We start from the raw sequence: 13109 nt of genomic DNA on the forward strand, positions 1-13109 counted from the left end.
CCTGCGCCTTCTGCGCTGCCCGGCGCTCCTCCCTCCCCACCCTGCTGGGTCCTGTGCCTTCTGCGCTACCCGGCGCTCCTCCCTCCCCACCCTGTCCGGGTCCTGCACCTTCTGCGCTGCCTGGCGCTCCTCCCTCCCCACCCTGTCCGAGTCCTGTGCCTTCTGCGCTGCCTGGCGCTCCTCCCTCACCACCCTGTCCGAGTCCTGTGCCTTCTGCGCTGCCTGGTGCTCCTCCCTCCCCACCTGGCCTGGGTCCTGTGCCTTCTGCGCTGCCCGGCGCTCCTCCCTCCCCACCCTGCCAGGTACTGTGCCTTCTGCGCTACCCAGTGCTCCTCCCTCCCCACCTTGCCTGGGTCCTGTGCCTTCTGCGCTGCCCGGCACTCCTCCCTCCCCACCCTGCCAGGTACTGTGCCTTCTGCGCTACCCAGTGCTCCTCCCTCCCCACCCTGTCCGGGTCCTGCGCCTTCTGTGCTGCCCGGCGCTCCTCCCTCCCCACCCTGTCCGAGTCCTATGCCTCCCTGCACTGCATAGGTCCTGCGATACCCTGTGTCAGCTGCACAGAGCTCCCTGACCAGCATTCCTCCCCACCCATGCAGCCTGGATCCTGTTCCTCCCTGGTCCTGTGCCTCCCTTCGTCAACCACAGAGCTCTCTGTCTGGCCTCCTCCCTGCCCATGCCGCACGGGTCCTGCGCCACCCTGTGTCAGCTGCACAGAGCTCCCCATCTGGCTACACCACACCATGCACTGCACAGATGCTGCACCACCCCATGTGGCATGTCTCCTGTGCCTCCCTGCACTGCGCAGGTTCTGTGCTGCACAGGTGTGATGTTGTGATGGAGTAGGGGCTGTCTGCACGGGGGATGGGAGAGCAGGGTAGGACTTTAGGGGATGGACAATACCTGAGCCTGTAAACTGAGCTAGGTGGGGGGGAGGGGAGATCAACACTTTTGCCCAGGAAGCTAGACGCAGGAGGGGGTTAGTTTCAGTTTCGGTTTTGGGCTAGGTGGTGGGAATTCAGGGAATCCTAAACTGGGATCCAAGCACCCTGAACCCCGAGAAGGACTCAGTTGAGGGTGTCATAAACAGATAGTTAAGGGTTAATGTCTCTTTTACCTGCAAAGGGTTAACAAACAGGGAACCCAACACCTGGCCAGGGGACCAATCAGGAGACAAAATACTTTCAAATCTCGGTGGAGGGAAGCCTTTGTTTGTGTTTTTTGGGTTTGGCTTTGTTCCCTCTGGGTCCTGAAAGGGACTAGATGTGCAACCAGTTTTCTTGCCAATCTCTCTGCTACAGTCTCCTATATATTCAGAATAGTGAGTATTAAGGAACAGGCAGTTATAATCTTTTTAATTGGTTTTCTTTATTTGCAAATGTGTATCTGGCTGGTAGAGTTCTAATGTGTATTTGGCTGGAAGTATTTTAAATTGTATTTCTGCTGGAGGAGGCTTTTTCTCCAGTTTCTATAAGCTGACAGACCCTGTAACTTTTACCACCTAAATTGCAGAAAGAACTTTTACTCTTTTTCTTTCTTTTTATTAAAAGTTTTGTGTTTAAGACCTGATTGATTTTTTCCCCTTGTTAAGGCTCAAGGGAATTGAGTCTGTACTTAACAGGGAAGGGAAAGGTAGGGGAAAGGGGGAATCCCTTTGTTTTAGATTCACGAAGCTTGAATCTGTATTGCCTCTGGGTGAGGGAGAAAGGGGAGGGGGGAGGGAAGGGACATTCCTCCCTGTTTTAAAATTCAAGGAGTTTGAATCGCGGTAATCTTCCAGGGTAACCCAGGGAGGGAAATCCTAGGAAAGGCAATGGTGAGGAAAGGGGTTTACTTTCCTTGTGTTAAAATCCAGGGGGTCTGGGTCTTGGGGGTCCCCAGGGAAGGTTTTGGGGGGACCAAAGTGTATCAGGCACTGAAATTCCTGATTGGTGGCAGCTTATCAAATCTAAGCAGGTAATTAAGCTTAAAGGAATTCATGCTGGTACCCCAATTTTTAAACTCTAAGGTTCAGATTGGGGAAAGATACTATGACAGAGGGGTCCTGACTGTGCCAACAAGCTCTGCTGTAACCTGCATTCCTGTTGTCCAATAAACCTTCTGTTTTACTGGCTGGCTGAGAGTCACTGTGGGTCCCAGGAAGAGGAGTGCAGGGCCGGACTCCCCCACACTCCGTGACAACTGGTGGCAGCAGCGGGATATACTGCACCCCGTGGACGGCGCTTCCTGCAGTAAGTGACTGGGGAGCAGTAAAACGAAGGGACGATTGTAGGGGTGATTAACCCCTGGGAGTGTGTGCCCAGTGAGAAGGACTTTGCAGTAACAGGGTCCCCCGGGGGATTGCAGCGAGCGGTCCCAGGGGCGGAGGAGTCTGCAGCTCGACCCTGGCAGAGAGGTGGTGACCTCAAGCAGGGCTGGTGCACTAGGGGTCCCCCTGGAAACCGTGGGGAGCGGCGAGCACCCCGGCCTGTGAGTGGCCAGCAGGAAGATGTATGCCAAGCGGCGCAAGTACGACCTGGTGGAGCTGTGCAAGCAGAGGGGGCTGCACAGGGGGAGACTCACCAAAGACCAGCTGATTGCCTGGCTGGAGGAGGGAGATCGCTTGAATGGACGGAGCCCTGTCTCTGAGGGAAGCAGCCGGGCAGGTGCAGTGCAGGCACCAGTGTCTGTCCCCGCTGGGAGTGGTCAGCCGGTGGACGAGGGCTTCCCGAGACCCCCTCTTTCTATGCCTAGGGGAAGGGTGGGGAGGAGCCCAGTGAATACCGAGGGCACCGTGACCCCCCCAGCCAGCAGGGGATCCTCCTGGTGAAGCTCACCCCCCAGCAGGGGATCCTCCCAGCGAAGCTCACCCCCCAGCAGGGGATCGCCCCGGCAACGCTCGGCATCTGTGGAGCGGACGCGGCTGGAATATGAAAGGGAGAAGCTCGAGTTAAAGAGGCAAAAGCTGGAGGAGAAGGCGAAACAGCGTAAACATGAGCAGGAGGAGAAGGAGAAACAGCGTAAACATGAGCTGGACCTGGCCCGGCTGGCGAGCAGTGGGGCCCCAGCTGCAGTGAGTGAGGGGGGACCCAAGCCTACAAAGAGCTTTGATAAGCACTTGCTGCCCCGGCGTAAGGAGGGGGAGGACATAGATACCTTCCTGACGGCCTTTGAGAATGCCTGTGAGCTGCACAGGGTTGACCCTGCAGACAGGATCGCAGTTCTCACCCCCTTACTGGACTCCACAGCCGTGGAGGTGTACAGCCGACTGAAAGGGGCGGAGGCAGGGGACTACGAACTGTTCAAATCTGCCCTGCTCCGCGAGTTTGGGCTGACTCCTGAGATTTACCGGAAAAAGTTCCGGAGTCAGCGTAAAACCCGTGAGGTCACATACCTGCAACTGGCCAACCGGGCGCTTGGGTATGCCCGCAAGTGGACAGCTGGGGCCCAAACTAAAGAGGACCTGCTTGACCTATTCATACTGGAGCACCTGTACGAGCAGTGCCCGTCCGACTTGAGGCTGTGGTTGATAGACCAGAAGTCGGAGAACCCGCAGCATGCAGGCCAGCTGGCCGACCAATTTGTGGACAGTCGGGCAGGGGATAACAGGGAGGGGTCTCGAAGGAGCAGACCTGCCTCAACGCAGAGAGAGAGTCACCATGGGACCTCCCAGCGGGGGCCTATGGAGAACCCCCACCAAAGGGGAACATCCAGCGTCAGGTCCATCCGACCCACTCGAGGGGACCCACGAGACATGTGCTGCTATCACTCTGGCCAACGAGGCCACATATGGGCCCAGTGCCCCAAGCCCAGGGACAGACCGAGCAGACCCAATCCGCAGAGGGTTGACTGGGTAAAGACCCAGTCGGATGAGAGGCAGCATTCCCAGGAAAGGGGGGCTGGCAGCGTACCACCTGTGAAGGAGGGAGGAGGTCCCCAGGTCAGCTCCTCTGGGGGGCTGGATGCTCCAGGCTCTGGGTTTTTGGTTTACAGGGTGGGCGCAGGGCTGCCCCTCCAGAAAGAGTGCCTTGTTTCCCTGGAGGTAGATGGGAGGAAGGTCACTGGGTACTGGGACACGGGCGCAGAGGTGACGCTCGCCCAGCCCAAGGTGGTGGCCTCAGATCGGATGGTGCCCGACACCTACCTGACCCTGATGGGTGTGGGCGGGACCTCATTCAAGGTGCCCGTGGTGAGGGTAAACCTGAAGTGGGGGGCCAAGGAGGGCCCCAAGGACGTGGGGGTACACCCACATTTGCTCACGGAGGTGTTAATGGGGGGCGGGACCTGGAGGTCTGGCCAAGCAACGCCCGGGGTTCCCTGGTCATGACTCGTAGTCAGAGTCAGCGCAGGGCACTGCACCCTGACAACGGAGAAGGTACTCTGTCCGAGGCGCAGGACTCTAACCTGGTGGGGAGGGAACGCCCAGGGACACGGCTCAGAGAGGCTGCGGCCTCAGACCCAGCCAGCAAGAGAGAGCAGGTCCCCATCCCTGTCCCAGCTGCTGAGTTCCAGGCCAAGTTGCACAAAGATCCCTCCTTGCAGAAGCCCAGGGACCTGGCTAACTTCAGTGCAGTACAGACCATGAGGAGAGGTTGCAAGGAGAGGTTCCTGTGGGAGGAGGGGTTCCTGTACCGACAATGGGCTCCCCCAGGCGAAATAGAGTCATAGGGGATCAGGAGGCAGCTGGTGGTTCCCCAGAAGTTTCACCACAAGCTACTGTACCTGGCCCATGACATCCCTCTCGCAGGGCACCAGGGAATCCGGAGCACCAGGCAGAGGCTGCTACAGAACTTTTACTGGCCTGGGGTCTTTACCCATGTCCGACAGTACTGCCAATCCTGTGACCCCTGCCAGAGGGTGGGGAAGGCCTGGGACAAGGGGAAAGCAGCTTTTTGAGGCCTTTACCCATCATAGAAGAACCTTTCCAGAAGGTGGCCATGGACATAGCGGGACCTCTCAGCAAGACGACCCGGTCGGGGAAAAAATACATTCTGGTGGTGGTAGATTTCTCCACTCGCTACCCCGAGGCGGTGGCCTTGTCCTCCATTGAAGCAAACACTGTGGCAGATGCGCTGCTGACCATTTTCAGCTGGGTGGGGTTCCCCAAGGAAGTCTTAATGGACCAGGGGTCCAACTTCATGTCGGCCCTGCTCCCGTCCTTATGGCAGAAATGTGGGGTCCAGCACAACTGGGCCTCAGCGTATCACCCCCAGTCCAACGGGCTGGTGGAAAGGTTCAACGGGACGCTGAAGATGATGCTAAAAACATTTATGAATCAGCACCCGCAGGATTGGGACAAGTACTTACCTCACTTGCTGTTCGCGTACAGGGAGGTACCCCAGGAATCTACCGGGTTTTCACCTTTCGAACTGTTGTATGGAAGGCGGGTAAGGGGGCCCCTAGACCTGCTGAGAGATGAATGGGAGGGGAAGGCCACTCCCGATGGAGAGTCGGTGGTGGAGTATGTCCTGACCTTCCGGGAAAGACTGGCCGAGCTCATGGGCCTGGCCAGGGAGAACCTGGCCCGAGCCCAGAGGAAGCAGAAGGTCTGGTATGACTGCATGGCACGGGCCCATGCCTTCGCCACCGGGGATCAGGTGATGGTTCTCATCCCCGTGAGGAAAAACAAACTCCAGGCCGCCTGGGAAGGGCCCTTCAAGGTTATCAAGCAACTAAATGAGGTAAACTATGTGGTGGAGCTGTCAAACCGGGCACATCACCGTCGGGTGTACCATGTGAACATGGTGAAGCCATACTATGACAGGGGGAATGTGGTGTTGGCCGTGTGTGGACATTGGGAGGAGCAGGGAGATGACCCCTTAGTGGATCTATTCCCTGGGACAAAAGCTGGTTCCCCCTGGAGGCGATTCCCCAGTCTGATCAGCTAACCTTGGCCCAGCATGCTGAGATCAGGGGGGTGCTGCATCTGTACCGACAGCTGTTTTCCAACCAGCCTGGATGCACTAATTTGACTGTCCACCGGGTGGAGACCGGGTCACATCCTCCTATAAGATGCTCCCCTTTTTGGGTCACTGGGAAAACTGCCCAAGACCTAGAAAGAGAGGTCAGGGACATGCTGGCTTTGGGGGTGATCCATCCGTCTTTCAGCCCTTGGGCCTCACCAGTGGTGCTGGTTCTCAAAAGGGATGGGTCAATCCGGTTCTGTGTGGACTATCAAAAGCTCAATGCCATCACCGTGTCTGATGCCTACGCCATGACCAGGCCTGACAAACTCCTAGACAAGCTGGGAGGCGCTTGGTACTTCACCACCATGGATCTTACCAAGGGCTACTGGCAAGTGCCGCTGGACGCAGATGCCAGGCTGAAATCGGCCTTTATCACCCCTCTGGGGCTCTACGAGTTTCTGACCCTGCCCTTTGGCCTCAAGGGAGCACCGGCCACCTTCCAGCGCCTGGTAGATCAGCTACTGAGGGGGATGGAGAGTTTTGCCGTGGCGTATATTGACGACATCTGCGTCTTCAGCCAGACCTGGGAGGACCACGTGTCCCAGGTTAAACAAGTGCTGGACCGACTCCGGGAGGCTGGGTTAACCGTAAAGGCTGAGAAGTGCAAGGTGGGGATGGCTGAAGTATCTTACCTGGGCCAGCGGGTGGGGAGCGGCTTCCTAAAGCCGGAACCAGCCAAGGTGGAGGTGATCAAAGACTGGCCCGCTCCCCAAACCAAAAAGCAGGTCCAGGCCTTATTGGGATGGCGGGGTACTATTGAAGGTTCGTGCCCCACTTTAGCGCTATAGCCGTCCCCATCACTGAGCTGTGCAAGAAGGGGAAGCCAGACAAGGTGGTCTGGACCGAGCAGTGCCAGCAGGCTCTCCGGGCGCTGAAGGAGGCTCTGGTTAGTGGCCCAGTTCTGGCAAACCCAGATTTTGACAAGCCCTTTATGGTGTTCACTGACGCCTCAGACATGGGACTGGGGACAGTGTTAATGCAGGAGGATGAAAAGGGGGAGAGACATCCCATTGTGTACCTGAGCAAGAAGTTGCTACCCCGGGAGCAGAACTACGCAGCCATCGAGAAGGAATGCCTGGCCATGGTGTGGGCCCTTAAGAAACTGGAGCCATATCTCGTTGGGCGACACTTCACCGTGTACACCGACCACTTTCCCCTGACCTGGCTGCACCAGATGAAAGGAGCCAATGCCAAGCTCCTGAGGTGGAGTCTGCTCCTGCAGGACTATGACATGGACGTGGTCCATGTGAAGGGAAGTGCCAACCTGACAGTGGACGCCTTGTCCTGGAGGGGGGGCCCTGAACTTCCCCAGGTCACCGGGCAGAGTGACCTCGCTCAGTTCAGTCTCAAAGGGGGGAGAGATGTAATGGAGTAGGGGCTGTCTGCATGGGGGATGGGAGAGCAGGGGAGGACTTTAGGGGATGGGCAATACCTGAGCCTGTAACCTGAGCTAGGCAGGGGAGGAGGGGAGATCAACACTTTTGCCCAGGAAGCTACCCAAAGGAAGGGGCCAGCTGGAGGGGGTTAGTTTCAGTTTCGGTTTTGGGCTGGGTGGTGGGAATTCAGGGAATCCTAAGCTGGGATCCAAGCACCCTGAACCCCGAGAAGGACTCGATTGAGGGGTCCTGGCTGTGCCTACAAGCTCTGCTGTAACCTCCATTCCTGTTGTCCAATAAACCTTCTGTTTTACTGGCTGGGTGAGAGTCACTGAGAGTCCCAGGAAGAGGGGTGCAGGACCGGACTCCCCCACACTCCATGACAGATGTTATGAGTGTGATATAATCTCTCATTGAAAGGTGACAGGGCCAGAAAGAGTTAATTACCTCCCAGACTGACCTGACCCATGGCTGAAATTTAGAGACTGGTTAGGAAGATATGTAAATGAACAGAGCTGTGAAATGCAAGTCTGCATTGTTAGAGGTAGAAGGGTAGATGTTTGCTCAGGGCTTGTGATGTAAGCAAACAAGTTTTGTCTATTGCTATAGCTTTGAGTCAAAGATCAAAAAAGGAATATTAATATTTAGGAAGATACTTGAGTGCAATAGTATTATTGTCTCTATGTCTCTTTGTAGGTTGTGGTAACCTTTATCGAACGGTTTAATGGATAAATTATCCTGTGCTAATTGCCAGGATGTTTGGGAGAAGGAGAGTTAAGCCTATTGTTTTCTCAGGCCAAAAGGCTACTGGAAATGTATAAAAACCCTGGGACACGATCCTGCTTCATCTCAGATCTGCTCTGGGTTTCAAGAGGGGGAAAACTTAAGCAAGAAGGATTGAGATCCCCAGTCACTGACTAGAGTCACCCTGAATATGGACCTTGGACTATAACCTCTGGACTATTTCTAAAAGGACTTTTGGCAACTACAAGCTCATCTCTGCTGTGTATCTGAACCTCAAGAATTGAATTCAAGTCTGTCTGTATAATGATCTTTTAACAAACACTCTATCTCTTTCTCTTTTTTTTTTAAATAAATTTTAGTTTAGTTAACAAGAATTGATTATAGTGTGTATTTTGGGTAAGATCTAAGTTATCATTTGACCTGTGTCTGGGACTTGGTCCTCTAAGATCAGGAGAACTTTCTCTTTTATATGATGAGATAAAATTTTCAGTCATCATCATCATATCTGACAGGTGTGTCTGGACGGAGGCCTGAGCCTGGGAACTTTAAGAGAACTGCGGTGTTTGGACTTCTGATTAACTGGTGAGGTAATACGGAAGCTGTTTTGTGCTGGCTTGGTAAACCTAGGTACTGGAATATCCACCAGCTTTTGGGGTTTGTCTGCCCCGTTCTGTTTGCAGTGCACCCTGATTGAGTGACCTCAGCTGGCTTCCACAGGCAGCACCATCACAACGGGTCCTGCACCACCCCATGCTGCATGGGTCCTGTGCCTCCCTGCACTGGCTCACAGAGCTTCACACACTGCTGCTGCCTGCAGCTCATGCTACCTCCCCCGCTGCACAAAACTCTCTCTCCCTGGCCCAGGTACATGGAGTTCAACCCCCGGCTGGCTGGAAGGTGTTGGGCTGCATCTGACGTGGGCTCCAGGAGGTGGATGTGCTGATGATATGTCGTAGAAGCTCCGTGTACCTGTTCGGCTGGTCCCATGGGCACTAGCACCCCAGAGCGCAGCCTGCTGGGAGAGGCAGTGAGCGTACCCAAGGGGGTCATGCACAGCAGCTTGCCTACCTTTGCTGTTGTGGCTGCTCCCCTGCGGTATCCAGTGAAGACCTGGACCACATACCGGACGTGAGCCCTGGGGTCGCTGTCTGCCAGGACTGTGACCTTCACCTGCAGCCACAGGAGAGAGCATGGCTGGGAACACCGTGAGCGCCCACCCCTGAGCAGGGGAGAGAGGCAGGCCTGGCCCCAGCACCCCCATGAGCAGCGTGAGTCAGCAGCCTCTGGCTCAGGCAGTAAGGCCTTTGCCAGACCCTGGCATGACCCGCAAGGGGGACCTGTTCCTGTGTGAGCCCGGCTGGCCATGCTGGGGCTGCCTGTGGGTAAGTGGGCGGGGATGCTGGCTTACCCTGCCCCAGCCAGCTGTGTTTTCAGCATCCCGGGGCCCCTAGCTGCGTGTTGTGGCACACAATGCCTGTGGAGCTGGAGCAAGCACCCCGCAGGCAGGGGGTATCAGCACCGGCTGAGTTCTGGGGTCCGAAACACACCTGTGGCCTCCAGATGCTCCCCAGTTTGGGGTTCCACTCCTCGGCTGTGCTGACCCTTCTCCACACCTGTGTAGCCATGGCTCCCTTTGGCCCAGTCGCCTTACCTTTCTCACATCCACCTGGTCTCTCCTCCACGCCCACACGCCAACAACACCATGGAGCACCAGCAGGCTGGCCAGCAAGGCCACCCCAATCGGGTTGCTGGCCACCTTGCTTAGGAGCTTGCCTGTGTCCTGAATGTTCACCGTCCGGGGCACAACGAAGAAGGAGCTGCCAAAGACGCTGAGGTGGTTGCACAGGCACTGGATGCTGCTGACTGTGCTCTGAGGTCCCACCTGCAAAACAGGCCCCTTGAATAGTGAAGGCCGGCTAGCCAGACCGACCCCGGTGCACGGCGCTGAGCCAGCGCCCCAAGGAGTCCAGGGCTGGGCCACGGCTCCAGCCCTGCCTCGCTGCAGAGAACAGCACCTCCTGCAGGACCTGGGAGAGAGGCGTCCCTGAACCCTGCTGGGAGAGCGAACTGCTTGCATGCCCTAGCCCCAGGCCTAGCCGGAGGAGGAGATCATCCTGTGCTGCTGGCCCAGGTGGTGAAGCTCAGCATGGCCTCCTGTTCTCTAGGCATCGCTCTGCGGTGCTGTCTTGGGAAGGCTTTGGCTGCACCAACCCTGGGGCTGCCAGAGCTGTGCCAGCTCCTCTCCAAAGGCTGCCAGCGCCACGCCGTACCATGCCTGTGGGTGCCAGCGCCCCGCCCTGCCGGCCCTCAGCTGATGGGACAGCCCCCTGTTTGCCAGACTTTGCTCTTTCACTCGTGATGCAAGGTGGTGACAGTGGGTTTGGCACCGTCCGTCTCTCACTTTCCTACACAAGCGCCAGTGCTCAGAACTTGTGCACCCGGCATGTGCTCACGGAGACAGGGCTGGTGGAAAACCTGCCTGCACAATAGCATTTCCCAGGTGGCCCTGCTCTCCAGGCCTGCCCCCACTCCCCAGCCCCGGCTTCTGGCCCCGCTCCCCAGCCTCGGCCCTGCTTCCCAGCTCCGGCCCCGCTCCCCAGCCCCAGCTCTCTGCCTAGCTTCTCAGCCCCGCTCCCCAGCCTCAGCTCCCTGGCCCGCTCCCTGGCCCCACTTCCCAGTCCCAGCTCCCGGCCCCGCTCTCCAGCCTTGCCCCCGCTTCCCAGCCCTGGCTCCGCTCCCCAGCCCCAGCTCCCGGCCCCGCTCCCCAGCCCTGGCTCCTGGCCCCACTCCCCAGGCCCCCACCCCCTCTTCCCAGCCCCAGCTCCCGGCCCTGCTCCCCGGCCTCGGCCCCACTCCCCAGTCCTGGCTCCCAGCCCTGCTTCCCAGCCCCAGCTCCTCAGGCCTGACCCCTCTTCCCAGCCCCGGCTCCTGGCCCTGCTCCCCAGCCTCGCCCCCGCTTCCCAGCTCCGGCCCCGCTCCCCAGCCCCAGCTCCCTGCCCCGCTCCCCAGCTCCCGACTCCGCTCCCCAACCTTGGCCCCACTTCCCAGCCCCGGCTCCCGGCCCCATTCCCCAGCCCTGGCTCCTGGCCCCACTCCCCAGCCCCACCCCCGCTCCCCAGGCCTGCCCCCTCTTCCCAGCCCCAGATCCTGCCCCCCGCTCCCCGCCCCACCCTTGACCCTGCTTCCCGGCCCCAGCTCCCGGCCCCGCTCCCCAGTCCCAGCTCCCAGCCCTGCCTCCTGGCCCCGCTCCCCAGCCCCAGTCCCGGCTCCCGGCCCCGCTCCCCAGCCCCAGCTCCCGGCCCCGCTCCCCAGCCCCACTCCCCAGTCCTGGCTCCCAGCCCCGGCTCCTGCCCTTGCTCCCCAGGCCCACTCCCTAGTCCTAGCTCCCAGCCCCACTCCCCAGCCCCTGCTCCTGCCCCTGCTCCCCAGCCCCGGCTCCTGCCCTCGCTCCCCAGCCCCGGCTCCTGCCCTCGCTCCCCAGCCCTGGCTCCTGCCCCCGCTCCCCAGCCCCGGCTCCTGGCCCTGCTCCCCAGCCCCAGCTCCCAGCCCCGCTCCCCAATCCCGGCTCCCAGCCCCGCTCCCCAGCCCGATTCCCCAATCCTGGCTCCCAGCCCTGGCTCCTGCCCCCGCTACCCAGCCCCAGCTCCCAGCCCCAGCTCCCCAGCCCGATTCCCCAGTCCTGGCTCCCAGCCCCGCTCCCCAGCCCTGGCTACGTCCCTCAACCCTGCCCCCCAGCCCTGCACTGAGGCGACTGGCACCCGGTTCCCCACCTGGCAGCCATCCTGTCTCCAGGCCTTCCTGCGGTGGTCCCAGAAGTGGCACTGTGTGGCGATGGTGGTGATCGTGTATGTCACGTGGCTTGGCAGCTCTTGCTCTGGGCTCTGCCTTACCATGGCCGTTACATGGTAGGGGCCTGGGCCAAGCTGCAGCATCGCTGGACGCAGCACCCAAGTGTAGTTGTCACCTTGGGACAAAGCATCAGTCACCCAGCTGGGTGGTAAAGAGCCCAGCAGGAGGAGGGGCCCATGCCATTTCCGGGGTGGAGAGGAGGGAGCAGCAGAGGCCAGGGACGGGCGGAGAGAGGGAACAGTGGGGTCCCGCACCAGAGAGGTGGGGGGCAGTGGCAGGGGTTGTACCAGGGTGGATGAGGGGGCAGTAGCAGGGGCTCGCACCAGGGCCAGGCGTAGGGCAGGACCAGTGGGGGCCCGCACCAGAGAGGCGGGGGGCAATGGCAGGGGCTCGCGCTAGGGCTGGGCGGAGGGCGGGAGCAGCGGGGGCCTGCACCAGAGAGGTGGGGGGCAGTGGCAGGGGCCCGTACCAGGGTGGATGGGGGGGCAGTAGCAGGGGCTCACACCAGGGCCATGTATAGGGCAGGACCAGCAGGGACCCGCACCAGAGAGGCAGGGGGCAGTGGCAGGGGCTCACACCAGGGCCAGGTATAGGGCAGGACCAGCAGGGACCCGCACCAGAGAGGAGGGGGACAGTGGCAGGGGCTCGCGCTAGGGCTGGGAGGAGGGTGGGAGCAGCGGGGGCCTGCACCAGAGAGGCGGGGGCAGTGGCAGGGGGCCCACACCAGAGTGGATGGGGGGACAGTGGCAGGGGGCTCGTGCTAGGGCTGGGCGGAGGGCGGGAGCAGCAGGGACCCGCACCAGAGAGGAGGGGGACAGTGGCAGGGGCTCGCGCTAGGGCTGGGAGGAGGGCGGGAGCAGCGGGGACCTGCACCAGAGAGGTGGGGGGCAGGGGCAGTGGCAGTGGGTCCGTGCCAGGGCCGGGCAGAGAGTGGGAGCAGCAGGGACCTGCACCAGAGAGGTGGGGGACAGGGGCAGTGGCAGTGGGTCCGTGCCAGGGCCGGGCAGAGAGTGGGAGCAGCAGGGACCTGCACCAGAGAGGTGGGGGGCAGGGGCAGTGGCAGTGGGTCCGTGCCAGGGCCGGGCAGAGAGTGGGAGCAGCAGGGACCTGCACCAGAGAGGTGGGGGGCAGTGGCCGGGGCTCGTGCCAGGGCCGGGTAGAAGGCAGTGGCAGGGGGCTCACAGCAGGGCCGGGTGGA

The 13109-nt window shown here is 59.9% G+C and overlaps 1 protein-coding gene across 1 annotated transcript in view; it reads right to left on the bottom strand.

Moving 5' to 3' along the window:
- The window catches only part of PKD1L3 (polycystin 1 like 3, transient receptor potential channel interacting), a 53577-nt gene that overhangs the window by 23995 nt on the left and 16473 nt on the right, over positions 1–13109 (bottom strand). The window contains exons 13-15 of the mRNA XM_050923352.1: positions 11833–12026; positions 9714–9944; positions 9131–9232 (exon numbers count right to left, since the gene is read on the bottom strand). Of these exons, the coding sequence (XP_050779309.1) occupies positions 9131–9232; positions 9714–9944; positions 11833–12026 (527 nt within the window). The remainder of the gene's footprint in view (positions 1–9130; positions 9233–9713; positions 9945–11832; positions 12027–13109) is intronic.

This window comes from Gopherus flavomarginatus, chromosome 14 (genome assembly GCF_025201925.1).
Source record: "Gopherus flavomarginatus isolate rGopFla2 chromosome 14, rGopFla2.mat.asm, whole genome shotgun sequence".
Lineage (NCBI taxonomy): Eukaryota > Metazoa > Chordata > Testudines > Testudinidae > Gopherus > Gopherus flavomarginatus.